The following is a 15,425-nucleotide window of genomic DNA, read 5'->3' on the forward strand; positions in this document are numbered from 1 at the left end:
AAGGCCCCAGACCACGCTGGCCCGACACGCTTTATTCAACACCACCCACGGGAGCCTCCCTCGGGGCCGCAGCCTCTGTGGAGGGGCCTTTCTGGGGCCCGTGATGGCCTGGCCCCCGGCAGCGTCACTGCGGCCTCCGCAGTGCAGCGGCCGCAGTCCTCAGGGCTTTGTGCTTTGACTGGACTAGGAAGGATGCAGTCAGCCCAACCTCCTGGGCCAGAGTCCTTGGAGGGAGTGGGCAGCGAGTCCCAGCCCCGAGGGGCTCCCACTGCCACTGTCACCCCGCCGGGCAGGCCACGGCAGCCCACGGTGTCTGGCCCGATGAGGCAGCGACCCAGGCTCCCCCGCCCCCCCCCCCCCCCGACAGTAACGGCCGCGCGTGTGGCAGGGCTGGGACAGGACTGGCGGGCCCTGGGGCTGCACCGGCCCGGGGTTCGTGTCTCCAGGCGATGGAGGGGCTGGGGGCCACCCCAAGGGCATTCCTGGGGCTGAGGGAAGGGGGCTGGCCCGGGGTCCACTCAGGGTAGCAGAAGCTCCCCTGGCCAGGGGCACTTGCTGCAGGGGGGGACAGCATGACTCTGACCGCCTCCAAACCCCATGCTCCACAGAGGCCGCTGCCCAGGACTGGCCAGGAAACGCGCCTGGGATGGGGATGCAGAAGCCCCAGGTGGTGGGAGGCCCCACACCTGCCAGATCAGCGCCACTGTCCCTGTTCTATGAGGTGAGACCGAGGCCTGGAGGTCAGCTGATGGCGGCGCTGGCCTGGAGCCTGGCCCGAGTCCGGCCGTGAGCAGTTAGTTCTCTGTCCGCGGCGCTGACCATCAGGCTGGGCCGGGGCTGCAGACAGTGAGGTCTTCAGGCGCTGAGGCCTGAGTTCCCATCCGTGTGCAACAGACAGAAGGTTAAGCAGCTACGTGGACATCGGCCTCACCTCTACCATGAGTTTTACTGAAGGAAAATGTCCGGGTTGTGCCATTTGCTCTTGGGAGCGCTGTGCCCGCCGGGTGGGCCCCGGGGAGCCATCCTGCATCCCCTTCTGGAAGGGCTGATGGGCGGTCCGGGATACCGTCCCTCATGTGTGCAGGTCGGGAGGGGAGACAGTTCCACAAATGTTTCTCCAGCCCCGCAGGGAGCCTCGCAGGCGGCCCAGTGGCAGCTGTCCTGTGCGAGAGGTCCAGGGCAGCAGCCACGGGGACCAGGCTGGCCCGAGTTCAGTGTGGAGCCATGACCCCGAGGAGGGGCAGACATGGGGGGTCCATCAGGCGAGAGGCCGTGCTTCAGCCATGTCCCCGTGGCCCAGGGGAGGGGACACGCCTGGGCAGGGTGAGGGCCGAGTCTGCAGGTGGCCCCGTGCGGGAGGGCAGGCGGGTGGGGCCCGTGCAGGGACAGAGAGGGCACCATCCGTGCCTGGCAGGCCGTCCTCCTTGAAGACAGGTGCTCTCGGGAGGCGCCCGGCCCAGCACTGCTGCCACTGGCACAAGGCAGGCCCCAGGGACCCGGACCACCCCTCACCCGTGGTCGCTGCCCGCGCGAGCTGGAGCTGGGACCCGGCCAGTGCCTGCTCTACACGTGCTCCATCTCCTGGTCCTGGTCGGGCCCCTCCTCCTGGTCCCCGTCGTCCTCATCCCCGTCAGCGCCCGCCCTGCCCAGCGGCGCCTCGCCGTCCCGGGCCAGCTCCTCCACGTGAGCCAGCATGTCGGCCATCAGCGCCTCCTCCAGCCGCTTGCGGACCTGCTGCACCAGTTCCTCCTGCCTCCTGCGGACACAGGAAGACCTGCTGGCCAGGGCACGTCCATCTCTGGGGAGACGGGGGCGCTGCAAGCGCCCCGTCCAGACAGACGCCCCCGCTCCCGCCCCCAGCACAGCCCCCAGGCCCTCCCCAAATCAGCGCCGCTGAGAGGGCAGCTGCCGGCCCGGGCCAAGGACCCCTGTCCCCTCCCTGCCGCCTCTAAGGTGCCCCCCTCAGCACGTGGACCTGACTCTGTGCCTGTCGCTCCCCTCCACCGGCCACGAGTCCCTCCTCCCAGCAGGACCACAGCCACTGCCACTGCTGGACCTGACACCTACGGTTCCCACCTCACTGACTTTCTATTTCTGCAAGTTGTGCTTTAAAGATCTGCTTGGACTTTTCAGACAGTCGTGCTCTTTTCCTGCCCTTTCCCTAGGGATGAGCCCTGTGCATACACGTATGCGAACATGCACACGTGTATGTGTGCATGTATGTGTACATGCATGTGTGTGCGTGTTTGTGCATACGTGCAGTGTATGTACACACGTGTGTGCCTCTGTGTGTGTGTGTGTACACGTGTGTGGTCTCACCGCCGTGTCCTTGCCTCTCTCGGGGCACAGGGCTGCCCTCTCGCACCCACCTGGCTTTTACCTGCAGTGCCAAGACTGCCCCCCACAGCACTCCAGGTGCAGCTGCTCTGCCTTCCAGCCCCTCCGCCTTCTCCCAACCTCAGCTGTGCACTGATGTTTCAAAGCTGAACACCACGCATGTTCTACCCTCTCAGCACCTCTAGATGTTTCCTGCCCAGGAGCCACTTCCAACCACCTTCCAGGAGGCCCTCCCAGATAGCTCTACCCGCACCTGGACACCACCCACAGGGTCCTGGCCAAGCACAGGCCCAGCATCCAGGGCCCGGGACGCGCTCTGCTTCCCCTCAGCCCACCCTGCCCGGTCCTGCATGTGCCAGCGCCCCCTGACCCAGGGCCTCACAGCCCACGTGCAGTCCTGCTCAGGGGAGCCATCGCAGGGCCAAGAGCCCTGTCCTCTCCCGCCCCTGCAGGCTGCCCCACCCCCCAGGCGCCCGCCTGTCTGAACCGAGCCCTCCCCCAGCCACTTCCACATCACACCTGGATACTGGCGTGGGGGGGGGTGGGACGCTACCTGATGTCCTCATCGGTCACCATGAAGGCCTTGCAGAGCGGCTGGGCTGTGTTGAGCCACACCCCGGGGTTCTTCTCCACGGCGGCTGAGAGCTGCCCGGTGATGGGCATGGTGCTGGTGTGCAGGGCGCTGGCAATGGCCGAGAGCAGCGTCTCATCCGTGCAGCCGGGACCCACGCCTGCCGGGCAAGGGAGGGTGGTCGCTGCGGGCACCAGCCTTGCCCCCTCAGCCCCGATTTCATTCTGAACCTCCCTTTACAGCAGGCCCTGCCCGGTCCTGCGTGTGCCAGGGCCTCACAGCCCACGGGCAGTCCCACTCAGGGGAGCCGTCGCAGGGCCAGGAGCCCTGTCCCCCAGGCGTCTTCCTGTCTGAATCGAGCCCTCCCTGGCCATTTCCATGTCACACCCGGACGCTGGAAGGGGGCGGTCACTCCACGACATACAGGGAGACGACTACCCTCTCAGGGACAGCAGGGATGCTTTTATGGCGCGGCAGGGAAACCAGACCCCCGAGTGTTTTCAGGACCCCGTGACCAGACGCGGCCCCAGCGTCAGGTGCAGCCCGGCTGGCCCCAGGTTGGGGGAGCACGGGCCTCATCCCTCCTCCATCTCCCCCTTGCCCCCTGCAGGGGGTCACCTTGCAAGCCCTTGGGGAGGTCCATGGTCTTCACGAGCTCCTCCGCGATGTCAAAGGCATTCAGGCCGCTCAGCTTCTTCTCCCAGAAGAGCTGCCGCCACACAGACAGACGTCAGGCCGACAGGACGGCCAGGCCACCTGCTCCCACAGCAGGTGACCCTAGGCGGCCAGGATGGGGGTCTCAGTGTGACCTCTGACCCCCACACTTGCTGGGGCTGCTCGCGCCCCGGGGTCCTCACAGGGCAGAGAAACCCCAAGCCCTGCTTCCGGCAGGACGAAGACCCAGGACGTCAGATGCGCCATCGGACAGTCTGTGGCTCCCCTTCACCCTGGAGTTGGGGGTTGGGAGGTCCAACCTCCACCCCGGGCTGAGCCATGGGCCCAGGGCAACAGCCCCGGCCGACCCCTGTCACAGCCCAAACAAGCGCTGTCCGTGGGCACCGCCTGGTGCAGACAGGGGACCCAGGAGCCCCCGGACGGGCAACAAGCTCACACCCTCAACTGCACCTCCAGACTCTGGGGAGGGGGGCGACAGGCAGCCCCACAGGTTTCTGACCTCTTACCTAGAGGGCTCCAACCCAAATGGAACAGCACCCAGGGCGGCTGCCCATGGCGGGGCCCATGCCCTGCAGGGTCCCTGAGCGTCTCCCCCTCTGACGGCCATGGCCCCCTGCTCTGGCCTAGCACCTCCACACCCCGCTATCTACCGGGCGTTTGTAAAGATGCGTGAAAACGCGGCTAAGGCTCAGTTTTTGGAAAACAGATCACAAAACTGCATTTGCGGGATCTTTTCAATCTGTTCAAGACAGCAGCCGGCCCGAGGAGGCCCCGCATACGCGTGTCGGGTGCTGGTGCCCGCAGGGCCGTGCCCCGGGGTGACGGCTCCTGACCGCGGCACTGGGGCCCCGGGCCCGCGGACTCAGCTCTAAAGAGTGGACCAAGTGCTGGAGCTCACCTGCCGGGGCTGCTCCACGGCCTTCTGGGGGTCGCTCTTCACCTTGTTGCTGGGGTGGTTGGTGATCTTGGTCACTGGCTGCTTGAAGATGGACGCCGTCTGCCTGACCGGGAGGGCCGTGTTCAGGTCGGGCTTGCCCTGCAGGGTCGGGCAGGGTCCTCAGCGGGCTTTCCCCGTCAGCGAGAAAGCCGTGCCCCACAAGGGGCTTCGGGGAACAGGCCCCAGTCACCAACACACCCCGTGGCACCCACGGATCCGGAGGCAACGCCAAGCCCAGGCCCAGCCGCTTCGCTGCCCTCGGTGCGGCCGCAGCGGGGACTCCGTACACACACCTGCTCTCTCTCATCCCCCCACCCCGCCCTTCTCACCTCCCGCGCCTCGTTCTCCGCAGAGAACGGGACTGGGGGCGCCCTGGCCACCTCTGTTCTGCAGTCGGGGCAGGGAACAAAGTCCCCCGAACATGCGTCCATCAAAGACCCACAGACACACTGGTCACCAGGCGCCCAAGTGTGGACCAGAGTTGAGCCGCCTCCCAGGCCCCGTGCCCGAGCCTCTCCTGGGGACAGATGATGGGCGGTTTCCTGTCTTCTTTCTGCTTTTCCACAGCTGCTGAGCTCCCCACAGTGAGTAGCTAGGCCTCTAACTCCAGGACGGTGGGTGAGCCCTACCCAGCAGCGGTCAGCGTGGGCTCACCTTGACCTGGCTCGGGGAGTCATAGCGCACCCGCTGCCGGCTCTTGTTCATCTTGCCCATCAGCATCTTGCCCGTGCGGAAGTCGAAGGTGCTCAGGTCCATGGAGCCGCCCAGGTAGCGCGCCAGCTGGGGCTTGCTCCGGAACTTCTTCCCGCTCGGGCTGCAGACACAGCGCGGTCAGCGGAGGGGGGAGCCGGGAGGGGGGCGCCAGGCCAAGCCGGTCCACCCTCTCCCCAGCGCAGCAGATGCTGAGGCCGAGAGCAGGGATGGACGCCCCGACCTTCGGAAGGATGGGGCCCAGCCCTGGGAGCCTGGCTGGAGTTTCTGGAACATTCCAGAAGCAGAATCTGGCCATGTTCTCGAGAAAAGACCCAAGGATAGCAGGTCCATTACAGCATTATGGACCTGTCCTGGGGGGGCTGGGCTGTAAAACCTCAGTTTTGGGGCTCTTTGGGCACCAAAGAGCTGCCCAGGCGAGACCTGCTGGGAAAGCCTGAAACCTGGCTGTGAAGCTCTGCCATCCTGCTCACCCCACGGACCAGCTCAGCGGACTCGCCTTTCTAGGAAAAGCTAACGCCAACCTCTAGCTGCAGTGCAGACTCAGAGCTCATGCTACAGGTGACCAGAACGGGACCCAGTGAGCACTAATAATGACACATCCCTGGGCACGGGGACTCCTGCAGCCACTTTGGGAAACAGTCTGGTAGCTCCTCTAATGGTTAAACAGCAATTCCACCCCTAAGTATCCAAGAGAAATCAAAACACATGTCGACATAATAACTTACACTTAATTACTCACAGCAGCATGACTCACTGGGCAGAGTGAAAACAGCCCAGATGTCCCTCCACACATGGGAGCATCACTCAGCCACAAAAAGGAGAGAAGCCCTGACACTCGCTACAACGTGGACAGACCTTGAGAACATGATGCTCAGTGAGAGAAGCCAGACACAGAAGGACACACAGTGTGTGATTCCACTGATGGGAAACGTCCAGAACAGGCAAATCCAGAGACAGAGAGTGGGTTCCTGGCTGTCAGGGACTGGGGCTTCTCTTTGGGGTTATGGAATGTTCTGGAATTAGTGGTGATGGTTGCACAGCCCTGAATGTACTAGAAACCAGTGAGCGGCACACATGATCCTCCAGCAGGCCTGGCACCCGTCTAGGACGTCCCTGTCACTCTCCATCTGAGGCTAACGAGGGCCTGCACTTTGCTGATCTCCCCTGAGAGCCTCTAGGCTGAGCCTGAATTCAAGCCAGCACACGCCCGCCCCCTCCAGGTGTCCCTGGGCACTGCGGACAAGTGGCAAAAGTGTGAAGAGTGGAACCCCTTCCAGCCCCACCAGGGCCTCACCTGGGTCAGGGCCAGCCCCACCACCTTGGGTTCTGAGACCCCCGTGGACTCTTCTGGAAGATCCATTTTTCCGTTATGCTCTGTGCTGGCTGACGTGAACAGGGTCCACGTGCCTGGAGCAGCGGAAAGGACCCTGAGTCCCGACTCTGGCTCCAACTATGGCCACAAAGAGGGCCAGGACCCTGACAAGCACTCGCCAGCACTTCTTGGCCTCCAGTCACCCCACCTGCTGCTGTTCTGCTTTAAAAAATGCATGAGGACAGGGAAACAGAAACGCAGAACCGTAGACTAGGGGCTGGGGAGCAGGGCTAAGGGCAGAGATAGTTAAAGGTCTAGGGCTCTTCTGGGGGGAGGAAAAGGCTCTAACTTTGATCGTGGTGGTGGGTGCTGCTACCTGTGAATTGTACGCTTTACACGGGTGAACAGTATGGCATGTGACTCCTACCTCAATGAAGCTGTCACAAAAGTGAACGCAAGACAGAGAGTGGATGGGGGCTATGAGGAGCTGGGGAGCTAATGGACACAGGGCTCATTTTGGGGTGATGAGAACGTTCCGGAACTAGAGAGTGGTGATGGGTGCATGAAAACTGCTGAACTGGACACTTTTAAAGACTGAATCGTATGGAATGTGAACTATATCTCAATTTTAAAAACAGGTTTTGCAGATCTGTATTGGGACAGAAAAATGAGCTGTTTTATCCAATAAAAGAAAAAAACTTCTGCAGTAAAACCACAGGTGTAGAACAAAAATGAGCACTGCTGTCTTTCTAGGGAAACAGGCCTACCCGGTGGAGTAGACAGGTAGCCAGAAGCCTGGTGGTCCTCGGCGGACCCTGAAGCATTGGGGCCGTCATGGGGATGGAGCCAGCACCAAGCGCGGAGCCCAGGGCCTGGGCCGGATGCAGGGCTGTACGAGCCGTGATGAGTGAGTGTTGACCCCAGGCCTATAAGGAGGCTTGTAACCCGAGATGCCCAGTGAGGCCCAAACAGCAAGATGAAGCTGGTTCTGGCCAAGCTGAGCCCGCTGCCCAAGGAAGGGGGGTCAACCTGCCGAGCACTTCCTGCTTTCCTGAGTATTTGCACCTTTAAAATGACCTCTGGGGTCTTCCCTGGTGGCGCAGTGATTAAGAGTCTGCCTGCCAATGCAGGGGACACGGGCTCGAGCCCTGGTCCGGGAAGATCCCGCATGCCACGGAGCAACTAAGCCCATGCGCCACAACTACAGAGCCTGCGCTGTAGAGCCCACGAGCCACAACTACTGGGCCCGCGTGCCACAACTACTGAAGCCCACACACCTACAGCCCATGCTCCACAACGAGAAGCCAATGCAATGAGAAGCCCACACACAGCAACGAAGAGTAGCCCCGCTCGACGCAACTAAAGAAACACCGCGTGCAGCAACGAAGACCCAATGCAGCCAAAAATAAATAAATAAATAAATTTATTTATTTAAAAAAAAAAAAAAAAGAGCTCTGGGACTTCCCTGGTGGTCCAGTGGTTTAAGCCTCCACGCTCCCAAGGCAGGAGGCGTGAGTTCTATCCCTTGTCAGGGAACTAGGATCCTGCATGCTGCAATGGTGCAGCCAAAAAAAAAAAAAAAAGCTCTGGAAAGTCCTCTCTATTCCACACACCCCAAAGAATGACGCTAACTTCCAAGTCCTCAACTTCTTGCCTGGATTGTAAATGTCAGGCAGGGAGATGATTTTTCCAAAGAAAATGCTCGGCTGTAACCAGATGCTCCACCGCCATCTCCCAGTCCTGAGGGCCAGGTCACCAAGCTGGAGGGGTGTGTGGGTGAGTCCTACAGAATTGTCTGTGAGGTCGCTCCACCTCTCCTGCAAAGAACACACTGGCTCTCTCCCACTCTCTGGACTAGCAAACCAAGTTTCCACATCCCTAGGGGCAGGGCTAAGATCCAAGGACAGGTCTGTCCGACTCAACAGCACCGGAGATCTGCTTTCCCTCTGCATTAAGGAACCAGGAAGGGACTTCCCTAGTGGTCCAGCGGTTAAGACTCCGCGCGCGCTCCGGGCTTCCCTGGTGGTGCAGTGGTTGAGAGTCCGCCTGACGATGCAGGGGACGCAGGTTCGTGCCCCGGTCCGGGAAGATCCCACATGCCACAGAGCGGCTAGGCCCGTGAGCCATGGCCACTGAGCCTGTGCGTCCGGAGCCTGTGCTCCGCAACGGGAGAGGCCACAACAGTGAGAGGCCCGCGCACCGGGGAAAAAAAAAAAAAAACTCCGCGCTCCCAATGCAGGGGGTCCAGGTTCAAACCCTGCTCAGGGAACTAGATACTTATCCCTCAAGTAAAAGATCCCACATGCCACAACTACAGATCGCGCAAGCAGCAACGAAGATTCCGTGTGCCGCAACTAAGACCTGGCGCAGCCAAATAAATAAATATTAAAAAAAAAAAAAAAAAGAGAGAGAACCAGGGAAATCCATCTGTGCTCCCTGCCTAGACACCTGGCTCGGCATCAGGTGGTGAGAAGGCCAAGGGCCCACATTCCAGAAAAGATATCACATCCCCCCCAGACCTCCGACCTGCTGGGACAGGGTAGGTCATCCACACCAGAGACCTGGGAGTGGCACTGGACCCCGCACCCTGCATCCTGTCTCAGGCCCTCACCTCTCATTGGAGCCGTGGGAAAACTGAAATTCCATCTGTCCAGCCCCAGTTTGGAGCTGTTCCCTACCACCAGACCCCTGTGCTTGGGGGCGGGGCCTTGGAGCAGGGTCCCACTTGATGGAAGCCCGGAGAGGTTCCCAGGCAGGTGGGGACAAGAGGTGAGGCGATGACAGGCTGCGGCCCTCTAGCCACGCTGGCCCCGGTTCAGCTCCTGAGCCTCCTCACAGGCTGCTGGCGCTGCCTGGACCCTCCTCCTGGCCCCACTGCCAGGGCTCACCTCTGTGCTGCCTCCCCAGACAAGCCCTCACTGACCCGCACCCAGCTCGACCAGGCACTCCCATCAATCTGCCCCTCACAGACCCCCACATCTCTCTGCATATGTCATCACCTGTTAACTATGAAAGCAATGGGGTGATGGCTGGGGCACCAGCTGTCACCCACGAGGGGAGGGCCCAGGTCTCACTCCCAGCTGAATGGCCAGGACACCCAGCATGTGCTGCAGAGGCATCTGTTAAATTAACAAAGGACTAGAGGAACAGAGACCTGCCTCATTCTTCAGACCTAAAAGGAAGAAGTGAGAACACAAGTGCGCTCAGAATTAAATGAGGGGCGGTGGTGAGAGGCCTCTTCACGCACCCAGAAGGAAGCTTCTCTAAACAGCCAGCGAGGGAGTGACGTCACAGACAGCCGCAGTGAGGGGGAATACACACGTTTCCCTAAAAGATGATCGTAACCCCACTATTTCATGCTTGACATTACGAGAGGGGCAGCCAATTACAGTACACACTGGAGGGCCACCAGCACTCTTTGGACACTAGAACCTGAGCTTGTCCTGGATGAGCTGCCATCCTTACCCTGCTCACTTCCTTCACTCCTCCCAAAGCGAGGACAGCAAAGGCCCAGGACCTGCTGCACACCCCCCAACACCTGGCAGGCATTCAACACGTGGCAGGTGTCCCGCCTGCTTTTCTTTTGTCAGGGTCCTAAAGCAAAGGGGAGGGAGCCATCAAGCCTGGCTCAGAAACAAAAGCATCTTCCACCAATCAAGAGGAAAAAAAAAAAAAAGGAAGGAAAAGGCAAACAGCAGGTGGTTGACGGTCTGAGGCTGGGCTTCCAGCCGCCTACTGATTCTGTTTCACTGGGGGTGGGGGGGTCCCTGCCACCTTTCTCGGGCCAAGGGCAGCCCTCCCTCCAGTTTGGGTGAGGGAAGCTCACAAAGGCCGCGTCCCCGGCCTGGCGACTGGAGAGGCCACTACCCACGGTGCCCAAGGATGGGGGAGGGGCGGCTCTTAAAAGACACGCAGCTCCAGGACCAGGCCACCCTGTGAAGGGCCCAGAAACCTGCATCTCTAGGCAGCCCTCCCTGGTCCCCCACAGGGAACCCTGCTCCCTGAAACCCGGGATCCCCACCCGACCCAGACTGCGCGCGGCCCCAGGAGCGCCCCACGAGAACCAAAGGGACAGCCCAGCCCCCACCCCCGCCTCCCAGCGGCATCTGGCCCGTGCCGGGGTGCCCCTTGCCCAACCGGCCGCTTCGCCGCGGCCGCCGAACAAAGGCCGCCGCCAACCCGGGGCCGGTCCCAGGACCATGCGGCAGCGGGGGGAGCGCAAGCACACTGAGCGAAGGCTTCGCCGGGCACGCACGCGCACTGGGCTCGGGCCCGCCGGGCACGCACGCGCACTGGGCCAAGCGCCCGCCGCGCGCCGGCACGTACGCACGCATGCACGCACAACGCACGCGCGGGGCCCAGGCCGCGGCCCGGGTCGGGGCGCCCAGGCCGCCGCAGAGGCCGCTGGGAGACGCCCGTTGGGGCCCTGCCCGGCCGGCACGTTCATTCACCTATAGTAAAAGACATCCCTGTGGCCGGCCGACAGCCCCGACCTTCTGGGCACTTCTTCCCTCTCCCAGCCCTGCGGGAGCGCCGGGCACTCCCACCTCTTCCGCTCCATCGCGCCCGGCTCCTCGACCCGCCGCCGCCGCTGCCGCCCGGACCCCCGCTCGTCGCCGCCGCCTCAGCTGCCTCCACCGCTGCCGCCGCCACTTGCCGCGGCTGTTCCGGCCCGTGGGCCTCCGCCCTCCTCCCCAAGCCGGGCGCGCGCCGGCTTTGCCGCCCTTTCGGCCCCCTCCCCGCGCTCGCCAGCCCCCGCTCGGGGGGCCCGCTCCGCCCACCCGCCCGCGCGCGGGGGCCCCGTGCTGCGCAGGCGCCGCACAGGTCCCGCCCCGCCCGTGGCCTCCGGCCCCGCCCCTCGGCGGCGGCGCCAATCAGCGCGCGGCCTGAAGGTGGGGCCTGCGGCGGCGCGCGGCTCGTCCGCTCCGCGCCTGCGCCCTGGCCCGCCCGCAAGTGGCTGGTGGCCCCTGCTTGCCGCTGCGCTGTCCGCCTTGGTCTCTCCCGCGTCTCTTCCGAGGCCTGTGTCCCGGGATGCCCGTTCAGTGCCGGACCGCCATCCCGCCGCTTCCCTGGTCTCGTCACTGGCATCCGCGTTTAGGGTCATTGTCGGTGACCACCCACCTCCACACCCCAAGGCCCACCCGACGCTTTAATGACATCTCAGAATCGGCCCCCTTTTCCTGCCTCCTCCTTAGTCCAGCCGCTTTCTGTCTCCTGGGGCTCCAGGCCCTTACTTGGGAATCTCCCGCCCCACCTTGTGTCCCCTCTCCCTCCCCCAGGCCCTCTCCTGCCTGCCCTGCTCCCCCAGGGCAGAGCCTGGCCGGCCCAGGTCAAGTACTTAAGAAAAGACTGCTGAGTGAGTGGCCTTAGCTGTGGGCAGTGCCAGGTGCGGGCTGGGCCTCCCGACGGGCCTGTCCTGGCGTCGGGTCCCTGGGGGAGGGGGAGGCTGCGGGTGGGAAGGCCCTGGGCTCCCCCGAGGGCAGCAGGCCTGGGCCGCGCACTTGGAGCTCCCTGCAGGTGTCTTCGCAGCCTTGGGGCCCCCCAGGTCCCTGCTCTAGTTGGAGGCGGGGCTTGGGCGGGACGCCGAAGACCATGGCCCGCAGGTGTCACTTGTTTATTTATATTAAGTCCCCGGGTAAGTGTAACTTCTCAATTCCTTAACGTCCCTTTCCCTCCTGCGTTCCCCAAGGGGTAGCTGGGCTGCTCTCCCACAGACAAAGGGCATAGTGGCCGGGAGGCACCCTGATCGGCGAGCGGTCACCCCATTACAAAGCTGGTTCGGGGCACTGTATGCCTGTGTGCAGGTCAGGCCCAAACCCAGTGCTCCAGGACCTGGCCTTCCACAGAGAGCAGTACTGGTCGCTGTTGTGTTTTCTCCCAGTGTGTGCGATTTCGTTTTAATTTAAAAATCAAAGTTGCAAAGATAGACGCGTGCATTGTAATCAGTGAAAGCACGTGAAGACTCTTAAAGGAAAAAGTTGTCAGCCTTCCTGTGACAGGAGACCCCAGCACCACTCCAGCCCTGCTTTTACTTCTCTTGGGTGCACACCCAGAGCTGGAATCACTGGCGATCCTACATTTTAATTTTTTGTTTTTGTTCATTTTTTGAGAAGGGCAAAACATTAATATATTTTTTGTAACTTTTATACAGTTTTCAAAGTGTGCTTTCCATTTACAGTTATTACCAAATATTGGCAATATTGCTCATGTCCTACAGTACATCCCTGAGCCAATCTTACACCCAACAGTTTGTACCTCCCACCCCCAACCCCTATCTTGCCCCTCTCCCCCTCCACTGTAACCACTAGTTTGTTCTCTATATCTGTGAGTCTGCTTCTTTTTTGTTGCTGTATTTTTTAGATTCCATAGATGACCAGGATCATACAGTATTTATCTTTGTCTGACTTATTTCACTTAGTGTAATACCTTCCAAATCCCTCCATGTTGATGCAAATGGAAAAATTTCCTTTTTTATAGGTAATATTCTATTATATATATGTACCACATCTTTATCCATTCATCTGTTACTGGACATTTAGGTTGCTTCCGTGTCTTTGCTATTGTAAATAGTGCTGCTCTGAACACTGGGGTGCATGTACCTTTTTGAATTAGTGTTTTTGCTTCTTTTGGATATATACCCAGGAGTGGAATTGCTGGGTCATATGGTACTTCTATTTTTAGTTTTTGCAGAAACGTCCTTATCGTTCTCCATAGTGGCTGCACCAATTTACAGTCCCACCAACAGTGTAGGAGGGTTCCCTTTTCTCCACAACATTCTCACCAACATTTTTTATTTGTAGACTTTTAGATAATAGTCATTCTGACAGGTGTGAGGTGATACCTTATTGTGATTCTGATTGGCATTTTTCTGGTGATTAGTGATGCTGAGCATCTTTTCATATGCCTGTTGCCCTGTGTTTAATTTTTTGAGGAACTGCCAGACTGTTGTCCACTGTAGCTGCCCCATTTCCCATTCCCAGTAGCAGCGAACAAAGGCTCTGATTTCTCCACATCCTCCATTGTTATTTCCTGGGTTTTGACAGCCGTATACCCATGGACGTGTGGTGTTGGATTTGACCTCATGGTTGGATGATGGAAAAGCAACGCCTCCACCTCAAGAACCAGCCCCGCCGGTCTCACTTGCTTCTCAGGGAATCTGAACCCCTCGGGTCCAGGCTGACCCCAGAGCATAGACAGTGGGTCTCTGGGAGTTACTTGGCCCGAGCCAAGGACTGTCCTCAAGGGACTGGTCCAGAGGCCTGACCGGGAGGGTGGCTGTGACCCAGGGTGCTGGCGGCAGACGCAGAGACGAGAGGCCAGGAGGCCTGGATGGGAGGGACGGGGGCTGCCCAGCTCCTCTCCCGTTGGGCTGGGCGCTGCTCCTTTGAAATAAACTCTTTGCCCAGGCCTGCTGGCCCAGTCCCCAAGCAGACGCCTTCTCCTGCCCGTCTCCACAAGGTGAAAGATAGAAATTAAACCAGGAGGGGCCATGTGAGGACCTTGAAAAGACTTTCGGAGGCAGGGTCTCTCTGCCCTGCAACTGCTGCTATCGGGGCCAGTGCATTCTCTGTGGGGTCATCCTGGGCACTGCGGGGTGTGGAGCAGCATCCCTGGCCCCGCCCACTCATGCCGGGAGACCCCCCCCCCCCAGTCGTGACAACCACAGATGTCCCCAGCCAAGCATTCCTGCAAGCTAATATGAGGCATTCATGGCACTTACCTTGGGCAGAAAATTTAGTGGGCGCCAAAAACTTCAAGATTAATGGCAGTTAATGCAATATTTTAACAATCCAAAATGAATGCAAACAATCCATGATGAACAAAATGTCAAAAAATTTTAAATTTTATTGAAGTATAGTTGATTTACAATGTTGTGTTTAATTTCCGCTATACAGCAAAGTGACTCAGTCATACATTCATATTTTTTTCATGTTCTTTTCCATTATGGTTTATCACAGGATATTGAATGTATTTCCCTGTGCTATATAGTAGGAACTTGCTATTTATCCATTCTACATATAATAGTTTGCATCTGCTAATCCCAAACTCCCACTCCATCCCTCCCCACCCTTGGCAATCACAAGTTTTTTCCTCTGTGTCTGTTTTTCTTTTGTAGATATGTTCATTTGTGTTGTATTTTAGATTCCACATATAAGTGGTATCATATGGTGTTTTTCTTTGTCTTTCTGACTTACGTAGTATGACAGTCTCTAGTTGCATCCCTGTTGGCTGCAAATGGCATTATTCTTTTTGATGGCTGAGTAGTATTCCATTGTATATGTACCACAATTTCTTTACCCATTCATCTGTCGATGGACATTTATGTTGCTTCCATGTCTTGGCAATTGTATATAATGCTGCTATGAACATTGGGTTTCAAATGATAGTTTTGCCTGGTATATGCCCAGGAGTGGGATTGCTGGATCATATGACAATTCTATTTTTTGTTTTTGTTTGGCCACACCATGCGGCTTGTGGGATCTTAGGTCCCCGACCAGGGATTGAACCGGGGCCCTCGGCAGTAAAAGCACGGAGTCCTAACCACTGGGCTGCCAGGAAGGTCCCTATTTTTAGTTTTTAAAGGAACCTCCATACTGTTCTCCATAGTGGCTGCACCAATTTACATTCACACCAACAGTGTAGGAGGGTTCCCTTTTCTCCACACCCTCTCCAGCATTTATTATTTGTAGACTTTTTAATGATGGCCATTCTGACTGGTGTGAGGTGGTAACTCACTGTGGTTTTGATTTTCATTTCTCTAATAATTAGCAATGTTAAGCATCTTTTGGTGTGCCTATTGGCCATCTTTGGAGAAATATCTATTTAGGTCTTCTGCCCATTTTTCGATTGGATTTTTTTTTTTGTTATTGAATTGTAGG

At 59.0% G+C, this 15,425-nt stretch overlaps 1 protein-coding gene across 3 annotated transcripts; it reads right to left on the minus strand.

The window, feature by feature from the left end:
• On the minus strand, positions 1-11,297 carry MBD3 (methyl-CpG binding domain protein 3). Of its 3 annotated transcripts, none has more exons than XM_079915939.1 (6): positions 11,094-11,297; positions 5,175-5,334; positions 4,482-4,619; positions 3,527-3,617; positions 2,891-3,068; positions 1-1,756 (listed from the first exon to the last, which is right to left on the minus strand). In XM_079915939.1, exons 1-6 carry the CDS (start codon positions 11,105-11,107, stop codon positions 1,564-1,566), a joined length of 774 nt encoding a protein of 257 aa, XP_079772065.1. In that variant the 5' UTR covers positions 11,108-11,297; the 3' UTR covers positions 1-1,563. The 3 variants fall into 3 exon arrangements, with proteins under 3 accessions (XP_079772065.1, XP_079772064.1, XP_079772063.1); XM_079915938.1 differs by having other exon boundaries at positions 4,482-4,580; positions 10,998-11,297; XM_079915937.1 differs by having other exon boundaries at positions 10,998-11,297.
• Positions 11,298-15,425: the final 4,128 nt, after the last annotated feature.

This window comes from Stenella coeruleoalba (assembly GCF_951394435.1).
Source record: "Stenella coeruleoalba genome assembly, chromosome: 3".
Taxonomy (NCBI): Eukaryota; Metazoa; Chordata; class Mammalia; order Artiodactyla; family Delphinidae; genus Stenella; species Stenella coeruleoalba.